Source organism: Falco peregrinus, chromosome 11 (assembly GCF_023634155.1).
Source record: "Falco peregrinus isolate bFalPer1 chromosome 11, bFalPer1.pri, whole genome shotgun sequence".
Classification (NCBI taxonomy): domain Eukaryota; kingdom Metazoa; phylum Chordata; class Aves; order Falconiformes; family Falconidae; genus Falco; species Falco peregrinus.
In genome coordinates, this window is record NC_073731.1 from 33293531 (window position 1) to 33311685 (window position 18155).

At 55.9% G+C, this 18155-nt stretch overlaps 1 protein-coding gene across 1 annotated transcript; it reads right to left on the reverse strand.

Annotated features, from left to right (window-relative positions):
• Positions 1-346: 346 nt before the first annotated feature.
• Positions 347-16564, reverse strand: PEX6 (peroxisomal biogenesis factor 6). Its single transcript, XM_055815900.1, has 17 exons — positions 15662-16564; positions 15112-15272; positions 14307-14390; positions 12848-12950; positions 12538-12674; positions 12343-12454; positions 9447-9655; positions 8670-8862; positions 8214-8290; positions 7973-8105; positions 5374-5579; positions 5222-5283; positions 4680-4788; positions 3379-3495; positions 2658-2735; positions 1331-1470; positions 347-1014 (listed from the first exon to the last, which is right to left on the reverse strand). The coding sequence occupies exons 1-17, from the start codon at positions 16523-16525 to the stop codon at positions 878-880; spliced, it is 2922 nt and encodes a 973-aa protein (XP_055671875.1). The 5' UTR covers positions 16526-16564; the 3' UTR covers positions 347-877.
• Between the last annotated feature and the right edge of the window lie 1591 nt (positions 16565-18155).

Consider the following 18155-nt stretch of genomic DNA (forward strand, 5'->3'; position numbering starts at 1 on the left):
CAAGTTTTTCCCAGCGTCTGGGAATTCGGCAGCCATTCCCCTTGCTGCCACTTAGCCTGTTGCCCAGTGCCTCCAGGAAGAGACTGGGCTCCCTCTGCAGAGGGAGCTCAGCTCCCAGCTGAGCAAACCCTGCTCCCTCAGCCTCTTGTCATCCGCTCCAGGTCCAGCCACTCTGGCAGCCTTTGCCAGAGGATGGTGACCCCACTGGTTCATGGGTGCACTCCTCCCTCTACCCGCAGGACAATGGTCTCTCTGCAGCACTTAGCCTACCCGCAGGGCTCACAAGGGCCTTCCCAAGCCCACGGGCACCACCAGCAAGGAAAGATCCGAGGCCAGGCAGTGCGTATGTAGTACCAAAAGCCTGTATTTATTTGGAGAGACCACGCCGAGTCCAGGCCAGCTGCAGCAGTGGTGCCCTGCGTCCTGCTGCCCTCTGGCCAGCACCCCTTGCAGGCAGCTGACACCCCAACAAGCAACTGCTGCCAGCCCTACTCTTGCTGCCAAACTGGGTGCAGTTTGGGCCTTGCTCCCTCAAAAATGCTCTGTCACCTATGGAGATGTGCCTACATTGCCCGTAACTGTAAGACTCAGCTTCCCCCCCGCAGGGGAAGTCACCCTGATACACTCCCCACAGCCACAAAGCACCCTGAGATGTGAGGGACCATCACAGAACCTCCCACGAGCCTGGCTGAGCAGAGCAGTGCTTACACGAGGCTTTGGCTTGAGAAACTGCACAACCACTTCTTCCACCCATGCTTGAAAGAAGGGGGCCCAGGAGACATCGGAGAAGAGCAGGCGGGTGCCTGTTTGTGCCTTTTCTCTCGCACCCCTTAATGCGCTGTCCCCATCACTCCAGCAGTCCCAGCCCTGCCGAGCGTTAGCAGGCAGCAAACTTCTGCTGGATGAGTCTGTACCTCAGCAGCTCCTGCTCAGAGACGGACGGCTGCAGCCTTGCAGCAGCCTGCAGGAAGTCTTCCATGGTCAGGACCAGAGCAGAGCTCTCAGTATCCAGCCCTGCATGAGAGAGGAAACAGGGAGAGCCTGAGAGCCAAGCACAAGGGCAACTGGCAAGACCCAACAGCCCCATCTCCAGCCACTGGAGACTGGGAGGAAAACCTGTGTCCCTCACCCTGGGGCCAAGCACTGAACATGATCACAGCTGCAGACAGTGCCTGCCTGCCAGTAACCCAGAGTCCAGCCTTCAGACGGGGTCCCAAAGCAGCCAAGGCTCTGCTCACACAGCCCAGCTCCTGGTAGCAGCGACTCTCCTCCCTGCGCCTGTGCTGGGACACCCCAGCATGTGTGGGACAGGTAGGGGCCAGGCTCCTACCTTCCTCGATCCATTCCACCTTGCGTTTGACAGCACACATCATGGCATCTGAGCACAGGGAGTAGATGTCTGCTCCTGTCAGCTGAGCTGGGCATTTTTCTAGAATGGTGGTGAGATTCACAGAAGGATCCAAGTTAAACCTGCCAAGAGGAAAAACTGCAGGTGTAAAATCCACAATAAAAAGCAGACCAGGAGAGACATGGCAGCCAGCGTGACTGGGCAGGAGGAATCAGAGGCCCCATGTTTAGCTGCTTCTGGACAGTGCTCTGCATGCTAAAAAAAAAAAAATAATAAAAAAGGGATTGGTTTGTTTATTTTTTCAGCGCAGTGACTTCTCTTTGAAACATCCCCACAGCAAGGTCCTCTCTCCTGCTAAGCAGGATCAAAGGCAACTTGAAGTTCTCACTCACAGAAATTAAGCACTCCACATGCCTGGGAACAGCCGACAGCCAGGGCTGGAAAAGAACATGTTTAATTACAGACAGTATAAACCACTGTAACACCAAACCATCCCATCAGAGCCACGCTGCAGACAGTGAGCCTCCTTCAGCACGAACAACAGCATGGTGCTGGAGGGCACGACTGCCAAGCCACACGGTGTGAAAAGATGCTCACAGCCAGCCCACGCCCTGGCCTCTCCTGCTAGCTTATCGTCAAAGGCAGCAGCAATCATGGCTATCCATGACAGATTCCCTGCAGAGGCAGAGTCACAGCTGCTCACCCAGCTGTGGTGGGTGGTACCTCTGCACCTCAGTTGCAGGGCTTGCTTTTCTGCCTCCAAAGACAGTTCAGGAGCCGGGGAAGCAGCCAAACCCTGCTGCTTGGTGATCCCACGCAACCAGCATTCGGACAGACACACAGAACACAGGCTGGACACCCCTCAGCATCATAAGAGGAGGGGCAGTGAGACGAATGGAGCTGCCTTCACCTTCAGACCTGCAAACAGCAGATGTGCAGGGGAACTCCTGCAGGAAGCAAACAGGAACTTCCTGCTATGTTGCTGCCCTGCAGTCTCATCACACTGTTAGGATCCAGCTGAGCTCCTCAAAAAAAGCATGTGGTATGGGGACTGGAGAACTCTGCCAACGCTTCTGCCTGGACAGCCAGCTGAGCTGCTCCCATCTTGTAGGAAAACCAGCCTCCAGCTGGAAGTTGATGGAAGTTGCCCATCCTCTTCCCCTATCTGCTGGCTGTGGCTCAGTGACTCAGGTGCTCCCCAGGGCCCAGACATGAAGCCAAGCTGGAGCACGCTATGCATCAACCCCAGGAAGGCTGTGACCCACTGGGTGGTGGCAGAAGGCTACTGTGAGAGCACAGGGTCACTCACTTCCTGGTGACGGCGCTCAGCACCTGCAGCTGCGACTCCCGGTCTTCATTTATGCCCACATAGACCAGCTTGTCAAACCTGTCAGCAGAGAGAAGAGACAGTGGAGAACAGGCCAAGACAAACCTGTCACTGGTGCTCAGCCCTGTGCACCAGAGACTGAAGAGTGGCCCTAGGGCAGCTCCTTTTGCTTCCGAGTTCGTGGATGATACAAAGCTTGAGGGGGCGAAGCAGTCAGTGCAGTGGAGGGCAGGGCTGCCCTTCAGAGGGACCAGGGCAGGCAGGAGAAATACACCGACAGGAACCACGTGAGGTGCAGCAGCAGCAGCAGATACGAAGCCCTGCCCCAGGATGGGCAAGCTGCAGGCATGAGGACAGGCTGGGGGGCAGCTCTGAGGAACGTGCCCTGCTCTGAGGAACGTGCCCTGGGAGGCAAATTCTTCCCAATGGTTTGGTGCCACAGCAGGTCCCTTATTACCCTGCTGCACGGCTGGGGAGATAACCAGAGCGGCAGGGGATAACAAGCAGTGGCATCTTGAGCTGCTGCTACAGCCATAGGCACCGGCCTCCTCTTGGCTTCCTACTGCCCCCACAAGCCAGAGCCAGGGGGCTCTAGGAAATGTCTCTGTGCAGAGAACACGCCGAGGGCACAGTCAAGCTCATCACTGCCTGGGGGAGCTCGGGGGAACAGCCCTGCAGGGAGGCAGGGCAGGATGCGACATACCTGCCCGGCCGGAGCAGAGCTAGGTCCAGGAGGTCAGGCCTGTTCGTAGCTCCGATGACAAACACCTCTCTGGTGGAATGAAGGCCATCAAGCTCAGCCAGGAGCTGTGAGACAACTCTGTGGGGAGTAAGACAGGACACTCACAACTAGGCCTTGGCAACTCACCCACTGCCACCCTCAGCTGCCAAACAAAAAGAGGAACCAGCAAGGCCACTGCCAGGTCCGTGTCTTGGGCTCCAGCTCACATTTCTCTTCCCTGAAGAGCCATCCAGCTCCTCCAGTTGAGCACAGCCAGTGAGCACCTGAGCTCACTGCAAAGCAAGCGCAAACCCCCGGTACCAAGACAGCCCTTCAGGCCTGTGCCTGGCTCTAACCCGTTCAGGGTGGGCACACATGCTTATACTATCAGACAGCGGCAACACAGACCAAACACAGGCAGGCACGCAGGGCTGCAGCTCAGGTTCCCCACTCAGACACGCTGACTGGTCCCAACTCTCCCCGCTGTGTGGTTCTGCCCAGCAGGTTTTGCTGCCAGAATGCCCTGACCGGCCGTGCCAGGCCAGTGACACCACCAAACAGTCCTCAGGGCTGCGCACAGCATGTGTTGCAGATCTAGTCTGTGGCCACATGGCTTAGGCTGGTCTGGCAGCACAGTACGGCACAGACCTTCTGGAATGGCGGTATCTCTACCAGGTTCTGGGATCACCTGAGGTGACCAATGGGCACCATACCCAGCCCCTTCCAGAGCTGCTGGTTTGGGGTTGTGAAGATGGATGCCAGGGGCCCACGGTGTCATTGGAAAACTCTGCAAAATCCCTCATGGATGGAGAGGAACATTGGATGAGGACCATCAGCTCAGCAGAGGAGGCCTGGGGGAAATAACCTTGTTTCTGGGTAATTCCAAGCTGTACAGACTTTGCTTCTACAAGAGGCAGCTGAAAGGTTTCCCACCACAGGGACACAGCAGCTAATGGGAGGAGCGCACAGTAGGGGTGTGAAGGATGACCTTGGAGAGGCCAAAGGGAGCAGCTGGCAGCCACAGAAGCAGCTGGAGGAGACTCTGTCTTAACCAAATGTTTGCACAACAAGCTTGGGCAATCGGGAATCTGCAGCAATGCAAACAGCAGTACTAATGTCCAGCGAGAGTGGACAGGCCATGCAGAGGAGCTGAAGGGAGCAGGGAGGGAAAAAGTAGAGAAAGATAGCTCAGATGGACTCTGCCTTGCAGGGCAATCCCATACATCCCCCTCCCATCTGCGGTGGGTACGCTGCTCTCCCATGAACACACAATACTCACTCACCTGTCCATGACACCCCCCGAATCTCCACTCCGCCCACGACTGGGGGCCAGGGAATCCAGCTCATCGAAGAAGATAATGCAGGGTGCAGCTGCCTTTGCTCTGGCAAACACTGGAAGGAGACAGCACAAAAGATGAGAAAGACCTGGCGGAGCAGTCAACAGCAACAGGACCCACTGTATCACCAGCAGGGAAGAGCTGCGGATAGAAACCAGCAGCTCACTGCCTCACCACCACCAACTTGCTCCTGCCCAAGGGGCTCAGTAGCAGTGGGGACAGGCAGCACCCAGCACAATGGGCCCTGAGGCTCAGCTGTGTCTCTGAGGGGCTATTGTCCCATCAGGAAAACCAGGGATAAGAGTGACAGGAGGGGAAGCTGCAGCACAGCAGGGAACAGACTGGGCATCGGAGACAGCTGGGTTCATGCCCTCACTGGCAGGTGTGGGTGGGAGTTGGGAAGAGGGGTTTAAGCACCACTTCTTTCCCTCCAGCACCACAGAAAAGCCCCATCTTCCCACATGCAGGAGCAGGATGCATCTCCTCACCATTACGCACGTTCTCCTCACTTTGCCCAATGTACATGTTGATAAGCTCTGGCCCTTTCACACTGTGGGGCAGGGAGAAGGAGCCAGTTAGAGGATTCCCATCTGCTGCCAGGATAATGTCAGTCCCATTACATGACCCCCCCACTCTTCACCTAAGGAATGTCATGGCACATGTGGTTGCCACGGCTTTTGCCAGCAAGGTCTTCCCTGTCCCTGGAGGCCCATACAACAGCAGACCAGAGCGGCACAGACCCAGTGACAACAGCTCCGGGTGCTCCAAGGGCAATTGGATAGTGTCCAGGATCTCTTTCTTTGCCTCCTGGAGCCCACCAACATCCTGCCAGGACACAGAGGGGATCTGCCAAGAGAGGAAGAATCCCCATCAGCACTTCTTCCTGAGTCCCAAGCACACCTTGGCAGCGCTTGCTCCAGTCATCAGTCCCTTGTGCTGTCAGCTGTGTCTGGCTATGCAGCAAGTCAGCACCACGCTGCACAGCCCAGCCACCCCAGTTGTGGGATCACCCAGCATCCACATTTCCCCTCTCCTGAGCTTTGTAACGGGGAAAATAAACTCCATGTGTCCCCAGGCAAGCTGCACTCACAGCATGCCACCTTGTCTCCAATCCTTCATTGCACCTCGTATCAGCAAAAATACCCTGGGAAAGTATCTGCCAGGGTTGCCTGCAGCTCTGCGGCGAGAGAGACCTGCTGTACGCAGCCCTTGGGATGCATGAGGGAAGGCAAAAATAAGAGAAGGGGAGGCAGCAGGAAGAAAAGAAAAAGAAACACAGACCCAGGGCACCTTCTGTCCCAGGGCAGTGAGGCTGTGCAAGGGCTTCACACCAGAGCAACAAAACCTGGCCTACTAGGACCTGTGTCACGTGAAGGATGCAAGAGAGACATCCTGGAGGACACTGTACAGAAAACCAGCTGCTTTCGAAAAGGGGGATGCAAGAACAAAGTCCATGGATGCTTACACGAAATAGATAGGGATGGGGTCAACTGCAAACATGCAAAGGATCACTGCAAAAAGAGGAAAGGCAGCAAACTTGAGAAGGGTGAACTGTGCCGCTTTATGCTGAGCAAAACAATTTTGGAGGATGCTTCTGCTCAGCTCACAGCTTTAGAAATAACAGGAATGCCACAGTCTGCATGACGGATCCTCCTGAGCGCCAAAGCAGCTCTCCTGGGAGTGCACAGGGAAAGCAAAGCCCCAGAACACTTCCCCCCAGCTGCTGGCTGGCTGCAGAACAGGTGTCAGCACAAACCACGAGTTTAAAAATAGGCTAGAGCAAAATTCTTTCCCCCTCAGACAATTTAGCTCTCCTGCCTTTGCCACTTGAGATGATGTTATCTGATGCTATTTCTGCAGCTGTCCAAGCAAGTCCACCACCAGGAAAATCAGGTCAGACAAGAGAAGGATTTCCAGAAAAAAAGGCTTTTAAAGCAAAAGGCCACAGGCCCTCCTTCTTCAGTGCCAATGAATGGAAGAGTTGCCCTCTTCTCTGCACTCTTGCTTATACTGCCTCACTAGAAAAAGCCCTACAGACACTAGCACAGGAGCTGGAAAACTGCAGCAGGGTTGTTTTCAGGGGGGAACACTGTAAGTCTAGGACATGTTGCAGACACTGCTAGTAACTGGAGGTTTGAAATTAGTTCTTTCTAGGAGGCTCAGGCTACAACTGCAAAGAAATGCGTGACTAGCCATAACATGTAAGCACAGAATTTAAAGTTATGTGTGTTGAGAGTATTCAGGTTTGCTAATGGGCTTTCTGAACTGCAGCCAATTACTGAGAAATTGATAAAGGACTGTAAAATGCAAACAAAATTAGCTCCCATTCACACCACTCACTGCCGAGCATGCTCTGTGGTTACTATTCATCTTACAGCAAACTTGGCAAACGTGCCTCAGAGCAGAGCTCATTTCAGTCTCTAGTACATTTATGAATGAAGTCCTGGAGGAGCTCCTGGGTGATGACGCCAGCAAAGCGTCATCCTGCTAGGGCAGGACTGCAAGCGGGCAGCTGGGGAAAGCACCAGAGTAACTGCTCGGAGGCCAGCATTTCCTGCCCTGTGCCGAGCTCTGTCATTCGCACCCAAAGGCAGCGAGAAAAGGCTCCGATCACCTCACTTGGTCCTAACACCACGTTACCCAGCAAAAGCAGTCACCCCAAATGCTGTTTCCAGGGGTGACAAGCTGCCAGAGGCAGATCACGCCCCCCCCAAGAAGCTGAGTCTGCTGGCTTTCTCTGATACTCCATGCCCCTTTCCCTGAAGAACGCCCAAGCTCTTCAAGCTGCCCAGCTGTCAGAAAAACCAGTGCTGGCTCCAGCAGTATCCAAGGCCAGGGATCAAGTACAAGGCTTCTCACACATGAGGGGAAACTCTCCCGCACCAGTTTGTGCCCCAGCCTCTCTGTTCCCATATCCCATACGGCTAGAGAGAGCTCAGCAGGGCAGCCAGCCTGCAGTTGCCTTTGTCCCTCGAAAGGCTGAGCTGCACAGCTGGCACCCCCACGGCACTAGCCAGCTGAGCTCTCCAAATAGAGCAGCAAGGGCTTCCCTCACCAAATTCAAAGCCAAGAGGGTGAAAAGTGCTAGTGGGGGGAAAGTAAGAGGACTGTGTGGAAGGACACAGCGGGAAGTGATGTGCCAAAGCACAGCCCCCCCCATGTGGCAAGGTCTGAGAGAGGTATCTTGAGCCGCACAGCTCTGGAGAGCCAACCACCCTTCCCCTGCCCCAGCATCCTACCTTCGGGGCTCCCACTGCCTGTGAATGGGTGCTGTGCAGCTGGTCCAGCGCAACACTAAAATCCTCCTCAAGCACTGGGAACCCAGCAGTGCAAAAATCTCTCTCCACTTCCTCACTCAGTCCACCTGGGAAACTGGGAAAGGAAGAGAAGGGAAGGACTCAGGCTCTGCCCCACTCCCAGCATTACCAGGCTGGCTGCAGCCCCTGCCCACCCCACCTCCTGCCCTGTTGCCTGTGCTACCTCGAGGTCTGGATGCGGGTGCAAGCCGCCCGGCTGCTGTGGGATAACAAGGCACAGAAATCTCCCAGCACAAAACCCTGTGAATGCGGAAACAAACAGCATCAGTTCAGTCCCTGAACACAGCTCCAGCTAGGTCATAAAAGGTGTATGGGGAAAAATTCCTTGCAGAGCTGTTCTTTGCATGTCTGTGCCCTGGTTGAAGGCTTTAGCTTCTTTTTTTTTCTATTGGCTCTGTCTTCCAGCAGAGCTAAGCATCAGCCAATGCCTCTGCAAAAGCTGTGCAGTCCTTAGGCACTAGAAACCTGCAGTTAAAGCTGACATCTGAGGACCAGGGTCAACCACTGAAGAAGTGGACTGGGCTGTGGGAATTGTTCCCTTTCTCCATGGCCAGGTGGAGGAGGCTGGCCCAGCACTCCCAGCCAGCCCATCTCCACATGCTGCTGTGGTTTCACTCACTGCAGTCCTGCGGGCCAGCTTGGATAGGCTCACTTCTTTGCCCAGAGGCATACTGGCTGTCAGCATGCTCAGCATCAACCTCCTCTGCTCTTCTGACAGGGCTTCCATTTTCACTTCGTGAAGGAAAGCAGTCTGCACATCTGTAGGAACATCCTGGGGCTTGCAGGTTGTGCCGATCACTAGGACAGGGCAGCTGTTGAGAAAAGCGGGACAGTGCATGGTCTCAGCTCTATGGAAACTCCCCTCTTACACTGCCATCACTAACAAGTTGCTCCCCAACAGCTAGCCTTTCCTCCAAGAAACACACAGATACTGGCCAAGGTGTCTTGCAGCCACACACCTCCACCTTGCCACTGAACTGCTTTCGGTGCTCTGTGTCGAAGTCAAGAGCCTTCAAGTCACATCTTCACTTGATAACTCCCTTCTGCACCCTGCTACCAGTCATCAGCCTCAAGATCCTCCTGGGCCCCCAGCTCCCTTGCAGGGTTGCTGTGACCTTTGGTGTGCCTCACAGCAAACATGATGGGTTTGTGCATCTGAACAACTCAGAAACCAGCTTCAGACAACAAACCTCCATGACAACCTCTGCCACTAAGCTGAAAGAACAAGGGTCCTCTGAAGTAAACAAAGCAAAACCGGGAAAGAGTCCACCAGATTAAAAATAAAACCAGGCACATTAACAATCAGTCACCTTGACGTAACAGTGACTGCTGCCCTAGGAATGCCAGAAGCAAACCATCACCTTGGATGCCTACAGAAAACCTGCTGGGTCCATACCTCAGTGCTGGGTCTCTGTCCAGGAGCAGCTGTCTCAGAGTAGTGGTGACCCTGGCATCCTCTACTAGCCTGTCCCGGTCTTTGCCAAGCACCTCAATGTCTTTCAGCAGAAGCACGCATGGATGATACTGCTGGGCCTGGGCGAAGGCCATCTGTACTTTCTCCTCTGTGGCTCCACTGGTGTCACTGCACAAACTAACGCAATCAACCTGCGAGACAGACCACACAACACACAGTCTGTGGTGGTTGCAACACGCACAGCTGGGGGGATCTAGGACAACGTTCACTTCCACAAAGCTTTCCAAGGACAATTCACAGCTGGAAGGAGATATAAGTGGATGTTTCCCAGAGACACATTCAGGACATATTCAAAATAGACACATTCAGGACTCTCCAACGTGGAAAAATGGCTGTTTCTTGCTTCTCTACAGGAGGTGAGGGGCGCAGGAGGGTCTAGTCTGACAAAGGTGAGGCCAACGGACCAGAGAAATCGATACAGCATGTGTCACGGCTCAGCAACCTAAGCTGGAAGGGATGGAGGAGTCATGGAAGTGGCCAAGACAGGGAGAACAGTGTCTCAGTGCAACAGTGCAAAGAGCAGAGGGGGAGGCTCAGGAAACTGTTCAACCCAGTGCTGCACAGGCTCAAAGTGCAGGAGGAAGGTAGAAGGTATGGGGCGGGGCAGGGGGGAAGTTAGGGGTGGCTAGAGGCCCAGACACTGTTTACAAAGCAAACAAGTCATCCAAAAGGGAGAGGTGACTGGTGAGCCTTGAACAGCAGCTTGAACACTGCTGGAAATGGGCAGTGCTGCCTCCTGCTGCTGCGAGGTCACATAGGGAGAGCCAAACCATCACCGGGATTCCCTGGGCCTCATTCTTGCAAAGGGTAGCCTGGAGCAGGGAGAATGTCTCAAGAGTTGATGTAAAGGGTAAGGATGGGGAAGCAGAGCAGAGGAACTCCTGTGCTCTGTGTACTACAGAAAAAAACCCAGGAGTTGTGGTTCTGGCAGGCACAGCCAAACGGCAGCAGTATCTGTATGCAAGTACAGAAGGGCAGAGAGAAAAGATAAAAAACTGCTGATCGTCAAGTGGTGGAGATTACGGTACGGAAGATACACTGTGTCCTGGTAGAAAAGCAGGCAGAACAGCCAGAGGAAGGGAAGAGAAGGTGCAACAGTAACATAAGCACGGCACTAAGTGAGAAAAGGAGGGTGTAAGAGCTGGCATAGGAGAAAAAGCAAATACCTCCGGCTTCAGTAGTAAGAGCGTTAGTCTTAAAAAGCAGCACCCAAACTAAAACGAGAGCTGCAGCTTTGCGCATCACACTAGAACCTGAGGCCACCTGCCAGGACGTGGCAGAGCCACAGTGCACCCAAACATATCCTGTACATGGATCTGAAGATGCTGTGAAGTCTCTGCAATCTTGTACTGGATCCCCAGAGCTAAGGCACATCTGCAGAAGAGTAAGAGCTCAGCACCACTAAGGATCATGTCCAAATGAGCTGCACAGCAGCTGCTCAAGGCTCTATCCACCTCCCCCACTGACCCACTGTTACGGTTTTACTTGGCTAGAAAAGAACAGTTAAAAGAGACTGATGTCAACTTAGCAGGACCCAACTTCTAAACAGAAGAAAACCCACATATCCAAAATGCTTAGCTTCTTTTCTACAAGTTTACTCTAAAAATATCCACAAAAAAAGAGCAAGCCTACATTTTCCTTCCACAAAAAGGAACCTTCTGGCTCTCTTCATCTTCCTTCTTCCAAGTCTTTCCGTTTCAGAAACCCTCTGGAAGTCATCCCAGATTGTGCCAACTCTAACCTTCACTCTAACCTCCTACAGGCTGGTGCCCCTTGAAGAATGCCTCTTGTTTTCAGCAACTGCCCTTTCCCTGCTGTTCATCTGTTTTGTCTTCCATTTACTTTTCTCAAGCCCATTCCAATACAGTCTGCACAGTGGCCTCACGGTGTGGCATGGCATCCCTCATTCACCTCCACAGCAGGTGTAACACTTCCTTACCTTGGCTGATTCTTTCTAAAGAAACATTGTTTTGATGTTGCTCCCCTTTCAGGAGCCAAGCACTGCTATGGAAGATCTGGGGGCTTTTTTGCTCTTGGGAGGGTGGTGAATGTGAACACAGTTACAGGGCAGCTCTTCTACAGGCCGTGAGATATTGAACCAGATCTGGCACACATACTGTTATCAAACCCAGGGCTGCGTTTCTTTTCTAGGCCCCTCACCCAGCTGGAAAAGATCTCAGCATCATCTCTGCCTCACTTTCTAACATGCCTTTTGCCTAGCCTATGCAGGGGCAACTGAAAACACCCATTGCCACCACAGTTCTTGCCTTCATCACCCCTTTTCAGTTACTGCCAAGCTCTGCGGTATAGCATCAACTCAATGCCCTATCAACTGACAGCAAGTCAGTCTGATAAAATACCACCATGTATTGCAGGTATTGGTAAAGTTCAGCAGGATGACAGCAATAATAGCAAGAATCAGTAAAGAAAGGTACAAATGCACACACACCCCTGGGCCAAGAGATCTCTAAATTACTGATTACAGAGCAGTGGAGAGTACATGCCAGAGGAAACATCTCTTCATGCTTGTGCTCCTGACCATCTGCTACCAGCCAGTTTCAGACATGGGGCTAGATGGACCTTTAGGCTGATCCAAACGGTTGCTCTGAGGTTCGGCCCACCAGCAGTCATAATCCACAGCAGAGCTAAGCTCAGCATACTCGCACTCCTTTTTTCTGCACATGCGCATGGGAGCAGCTTCTGGGTAGGCTCGCGTCACAGTTGCAGCAGGGGTGTGGGTATGGCTACCTTAAAGAACATCTCCATAATTCTTTCTATGTTATAAATCTGCCAATCAACTGACCGCAGAAGGAATTACCTTGAAAAGGTGGAGGTTGAGGCAGCTGCACACAGCTCTGACAACCACCAGCTTCCCACTGCCACTTGGCCCTGAGAGGAGTATGCTGCCGGCCCCGCTCAGTGCACCTGCCCTGTAACACAGAGGCAGTTCCTCCACTGACTGGGGAGCAGGGTTCCAGCTCGCCTCGGCTTGCTAGAAGGAATTCTGGCTCACCGACTGGTCAGGTGAGGCCGAAGAGCTTCACAGAGCTGCTTCACGACATCAGAAAGTCCAGCAGGAGACAAACTGCTCCAGAACTCATGGCTGTTATAGGCTGGGGCAGATGGAACGGTGCTGTTTGTTGAACCCACCTGTGAGGAAAGGAAAAATAGAGCTCTGTGGAACACCACCTGAGAAAAGACAGGTACCAAGTGTCAAAGTCTGTCCTGAAATGCCAGGCCTCCACAGGCCCCTTCGTCACCCACAGCACAACCTCAGCCTTGGATCTCATGTACACCCTCCCTGCTCTCCATTGAGACCTTACCAGATAGAGAGAGGTGTTCTGGGTGTCCACCAGATAACCCTCCGACTGCTCGCCTTCCACCATGCCTAAAACCTTCCTCACTTTGAAGTAAAGCTCTGGCCACCTAAGGGAAAAAACAAGCAGTCTAAATTGCTGCATCAAGATCTTGGAAGGCAGGAACACCACAGTTGTCAACAAAACAACAGCTGAATGGCACAGGTAAGCAGAGATACTCTTGCCCTCTCCCAGGCCCCACATGGATCCTTTATGGATCCTGCTCTGCTGTCTGGCCAGGCAGACCAACAGGACTGTCAACAGTTACAGCTTCTGCTAGTGGCTTCAGTTTGCAAGACTGCAGCTGTACTAACCTTATTTCACCTATCCAGGAGCTCAAGCCATTCCTTTTTGTGCCATTGCTTCTCTCACAACAACTCCGCAGAGATTCACCTGCAGTGTGTAAAATCTTACGGCACAGAGTCCTAAGCTGCAGACAAGGACTCACCCAAAAACCACAAGGGCCTTACAAGCACCCTGCCCTGAACATCCCACAGGAAAAACACATCCACATTGATATCCCACTGGACAGATTAAGGGATCTGCAGAGGTTTCCTCCAGGATTTTCTCCACCCTGAGTAATTCTATCACTTGCACCCCAACACAGTTCCAAGCTCTTTAGGTCCCATGAACTCTGCTATCTTCTCTGGCTTGCCCCATGGCTAATATGTAACAGAAGCTTCCACAACAGAAGACTTGTGCTTCCTGCCTCCCTCTGAGGAACAGCCTAGAAAATGCTCATCACAGCAGTGCTATAAAACTACTGAATTTTAAAATACATAGCGGAGCTGGGTAGTGTTACAACATGTCACTGGTACAGCCCAGATGAATGATTCAAGGCAATTATTCACAGAACATGCATCAGTTACCCAAGGCAGCCCCCTTTCTGACACAGATGAAGCATTTACATTGCCACCAGCCAAAACCCACCGAAAGCACCCCTATCCTGACAGAGTGCTGACTTGCACTTAGCACTGAACTGTTTCAAAGCCATATGAGCAAAACCAAGAAAGGCAGAATTGGCAGCCAAACAGAAAGTTATCCTAAGGTGAACTGTAAGAGGTTATATTCACACTTTGTTGTCTGTCACCCGTTTACAAGCCCAGCTTCCACTTCGCTTTCTTTATGTAGCACTGGCTGTCCTCGAGTGACCCCTTCCTCTTTAGTCTTTTTCCTCATCAGTTTCTCTCTTTTTCCTTCCTTCCCTCCATGACTATTCAAATGAGCTAAGGGAGGCCTCCCTCTTAGCTGCAGCCTTCCATAATCCAACAAAAGCATTTCCCTCTTCCCCCTAAAGAAAGAGGCAGATAAACTCTGAAATCCAGGGACAGATCAGAATGGAACGAACTGTCTCATTTCAAGAGAGTTGGTGTCAGAAAAGTATCTTCTCTCTTGCAGTACCGGTGTCACAGAGGTTGCCACCTACCTTAGGAATTTGTCTGCATTTACTTCTAAAAACTCGGCATATCCAAATGTTGGAACACACAGGATGTCTCCCTCCTGGACAAGCCTACAAAAAAAAAAAAAAAAAAGCAGGGAGTTTCAGCAGTGACAGAGAGTAAATCCTGGTTGTGTGTTTTCCCTGCCCCATATCACAACTGTTTTTACAGAAAATAATGCAGCTATTCGTACCAACTCATTCCTTTCCTGTAAATAAAACTATAAATAGCCACTGAAAGTTTAAGCACACACTGGGTACGAGTAGGTGCATCCAGACTATTAAGAGGAACCTTTTGGGAAGGGTACAGAAGATGAGTGCCATTTAAGAGTGCCTCTTCCAGACAAAATAGCCTCCTTATCCCCGGAACAGGTGAGTATAATTCCAGCAGAAAGCCTCAGCAGCAGGATGAAAGAGGCTTGGGGGCAGGTGTTGTGCGGGAGGATGGCAACACATCCCGTCTCCCGATTACTCCATTCGAGGCTGAAAAGCAGGGTTACAAACGTGCCCCAGAACGGAGGTTTGCGGGCAGCACCTGGGAGCCCACAGTCCTCAGCCAGAGGCAGATCCACTTTGTGGTAGATCATGAGGAAGGAGACTTGAAGACAGCTCTGGAAGGACAGGACAGGAGGCGCCGTGTGCCAGCGAAGCATGCCCACGAGGAGATAGCACAAGGGGACACCGTCAGCCTACTAAGCATCCACAGCGAGGTGCTGAGGGGGTGCGCCAGCAGCATGCCTCGGGCCTGGCACCACCAGCGCACCCCAGGGCCCCACAACACTGGGCAGCTCACCGCGGCGTCTCAAAGTGCTTGGAGAGGACACCATCGTAGCCCCCTCGGGTGCTGTAGGCTGGCGAGCGGACCATTTCCAGGCGCAGCTCCTTGGCGAAGGGCGGCACGGCCAGCACGGAGCGGCTGCCCTTCCCATCCGCTGCCCCGGCCCTTTCGTACCTCTGTGGGGGGAGAGGGCCCAGCGTCACGCTCCACCAGACTGGCCCCTGGCCCCCAGCCCCCCGGCCCCGGCTCACCCCGGCCCCCAAGGCCCAACTCACCTTGGCCCCAGCCCACCACGGCCTGGCCCCGGCCCCAGCCCCCAGGCTCTCAGCTCACCCCGGCCCTCAGCCCCCAGCCCCCCAGGCACAGCTCACCCCGGCCCAACCCCGACCCCAGCTCCCGAGCCCCCAGCCTGGCTAGACCACCGGCCTCCCGGCCCCAGCCCCCGGCCCCGGCTCACCGCCCCCCGGGCCCGGCCCACCTCGCCCCCCGCCCCCCACCCACGGGCCCGGCTCACCCCGGCCCCCAGCCCCCTGGGCCCACCCCAAGCCCCCCGGCCCCGGCTCACCCGCAGGCGGAGGAGCGCAGCAGCGGCGGGGTCGCAGCCTAGGTTGAAGGCCAGGGCGGGGGCCAGCAGGGCGGCGCCGTCGGGCAGGCCGCGGCGGGCGGCCCGCGGGAACTCCCAGGCGGGCGGGCGGGCCAGCAACGCCGCCAGGTGCTCGCGGTCCGCCCCCTCGGCGCCCACCCGCACCCACTCCCCCTGGAACAGCCCCACCGCCAGCAGCCCCCGCCGGCTCACCCACACCTCCGCCCCGCCGCCCGGCCCGCCGCCGGGAACCGCCCGCAGCCGCGGGGCCGCCGCCGCCTCCCGCCCGGGCCCAGCGGCGGCGGCGAAGCGGGAGACGAGGGGCGGCGCGGCGGGGCGCCGACAGGGGGCGCCGGCGGGCGGCGGGGGGGCGAGCGCCGTGCGCGTGCCGCTACCCAGCAGCCCCTGCAGCGCGGGCCGCGCCTCCAGCACCAGCGGGCCCGGGCCTGGGCCCGGCCCCGGCAGCGCCTCGCCCCGCCGCGCCAGCACCGCGCCGCCCGCCGGCCTCGCCGCCCGCCCCGCCGAGCCCAGCAGCACCCAGGCCAGGGCCGGCGGGCGGCGCACGGGCCATACGGCCACCCGCCGGCCGGCCGCCAGCCCCAGACGCCGCAGCAGCGCCCCGCGCAGCCACAGCTCCGCTCCCCGCCGCCCGCCGCCCTCCAGCGCCACGGCGCTCAGCAGCACGGCCTGCGCCCCGCCGCGCCCCGCCGGCCGCACCGCCAGCACCAGCCCGCCGCCCCGCCCGCGCAGCGCCGCGCACAGCGGCGGCGGCGCCAGTAGCAGCGCGGTGCCGGGCGCTAGCTCCGCCGGCGGGGCGTCCAGCGGCCGCAGCACCGCCACCGCCATGGGGCCGCGGGGGCGGGCCCGCCCGCCACCGCTGAGGGGCGCGGCTAGAGTGGCCGCGGCGCGCAGGCTCCGCCACGGCCTGCGAGCGGCGGCGCAGAGCGGCCCCGGGCGGCCGGGGAGCGTAGGGCGGGTGTGCAGCAGCGGCTTACCCCGCAGCGGCGGCACCGCGGGCCACGGGCAGCTCCGGGCCACGGGCAGCTCCGGGCCACGGGCAACGGGCAGCTCGCCCGGCGGCTCGGGGGGCCTCGCCTCGGGCAGGGTCTGCGCCAGGCCCCGCTGCCCCGGCGCTCCCCGGACCCAGGCCCTGCTCCCCGGGCCCTGGCGCCACGGCTGCAGAAGGTGGGAAAGGGGGGGAATGGGGCCAAAAATGGCAGGTGAGGCCTTTGCTGCCCAGCCCTCCCTGAGCCTCACGCCGGCTGAACATGGAATGAGAGGGAAATGGTGCACACCCAGAGCAAAACGGGTTGTCCTTGCCAGTGCCAACCTGGTGAGATTTTGTGGGCTGAAGACATGCGCTTGATTTGTAAGAACGTGCTTGGTCTTAGTGCTGGACTAACCTCGAGAAGGAGCAGCCAGGAGGAATTCAGAGCCTCTCATCCGCGCCTGTGTCCTCTGCCAGAAGCTGGCTCACTCTGGGGAAGGGGCTGCTCGTTGTACCGAGCATCTGTTGGCAGTCTGAGAAGCAAGTAATGAAAAACAGCCCCCCCGCAGGATTCTTTAATTCCGCCTCCAGGCATCCCTGCGTGTCGACACACAGATGAACAGGGCTCTGCTGGACTGGGGGGAAGGAGCGAGGCTTCTTTCTGGTTAGCGCTCCAGCCGGGCTTGTGTCCCAGCGCCTGGCTCCGCACGAGGGAGCACTTTACAAAATGTTCATACTTGCTTCCTAACCTCCCAGTCTGAAAATCCAGCCGGCCGCTTGGGAGCATCAGCCGAGACAAAATGCCAGTTAGAAAGTTGTATTAAGAAGCTGTACAGAAATGGCACCCTGAAAATGCTTCTGCAGATGCAGCCCTGCATTTGCATTCTCTCTTCCAGCCTGCTCTGGGCCCATCACCAGGGCACCTCCACCACCCACTTGCAACCCCCAGACGTGTGTGCCTGACAGTCAGCTTCCAATCCCCTAAAAGCTGGGAGATACCAAAATAATCTCGTTTTAGTCCCTTTTCCCTTTCCTTGTCCCTTCTTCCATGACTGGTTTAGCAGATTGCTTAAGTCCCTGGCTAGGGCCGAGCACACAGCGCTGCGAGGAGATCTGGGTGTGCCACGGGCAGCAGCCCTGGTGAACTGAAGGCAGGCTGCAGCAGTGCCAGCTGCTGAACGGTGGCTTTGATGTTACTGACTCCTCTTGCCTGAGCCACATGGAAGGGCTCTCCTGCCTGAGTGAACCCAGCCTTTGTGGCTGAGGGATCCCCAGGGCCCCTCACAGAGGGAAGCTCGTGCCAGCCAGGCCCTGGTGTGGTCACCAGGACGGCTGCTGGGTCTTGCATAGGCAGCCCCGCTGCAGTGGTGGAGATGTGTGCAAGTGGCAGCCACTGCCATAAGTCAGGTTTTCTTCTGTTGTGCTGTTGCAGCCGACCCTGGCCTGAACCAGTGCTGGCAGGAGCTGTGGCTGGGTTTGATTACCACT

Bases quoted from the DNA above. Each gene is read 5' to 3' on its own strand.
- PEX6 (XM_055815900.1), bottom strand. From the start codon at position 16,525: ATGGCGGTGGCGGTGCTGCGGCCGCTGGACGCCCCGCCGGCGGAGCTA. The intron at 5,284-5,373 runs GTGAAGAGTGGG...CCTGCCCCACAG, and splicing joins TGTGCCATGACATTCCTTAG to TGTGAAAGGGCCAGAGCTTA. The intron at 2,736-3,378 runs GTATGTCGCATC...CTCTGCTGACAG, and splicing joins GCTCTGCTCCGGCCGGGCAG to GTTTGACAAGCTGGTCTATG.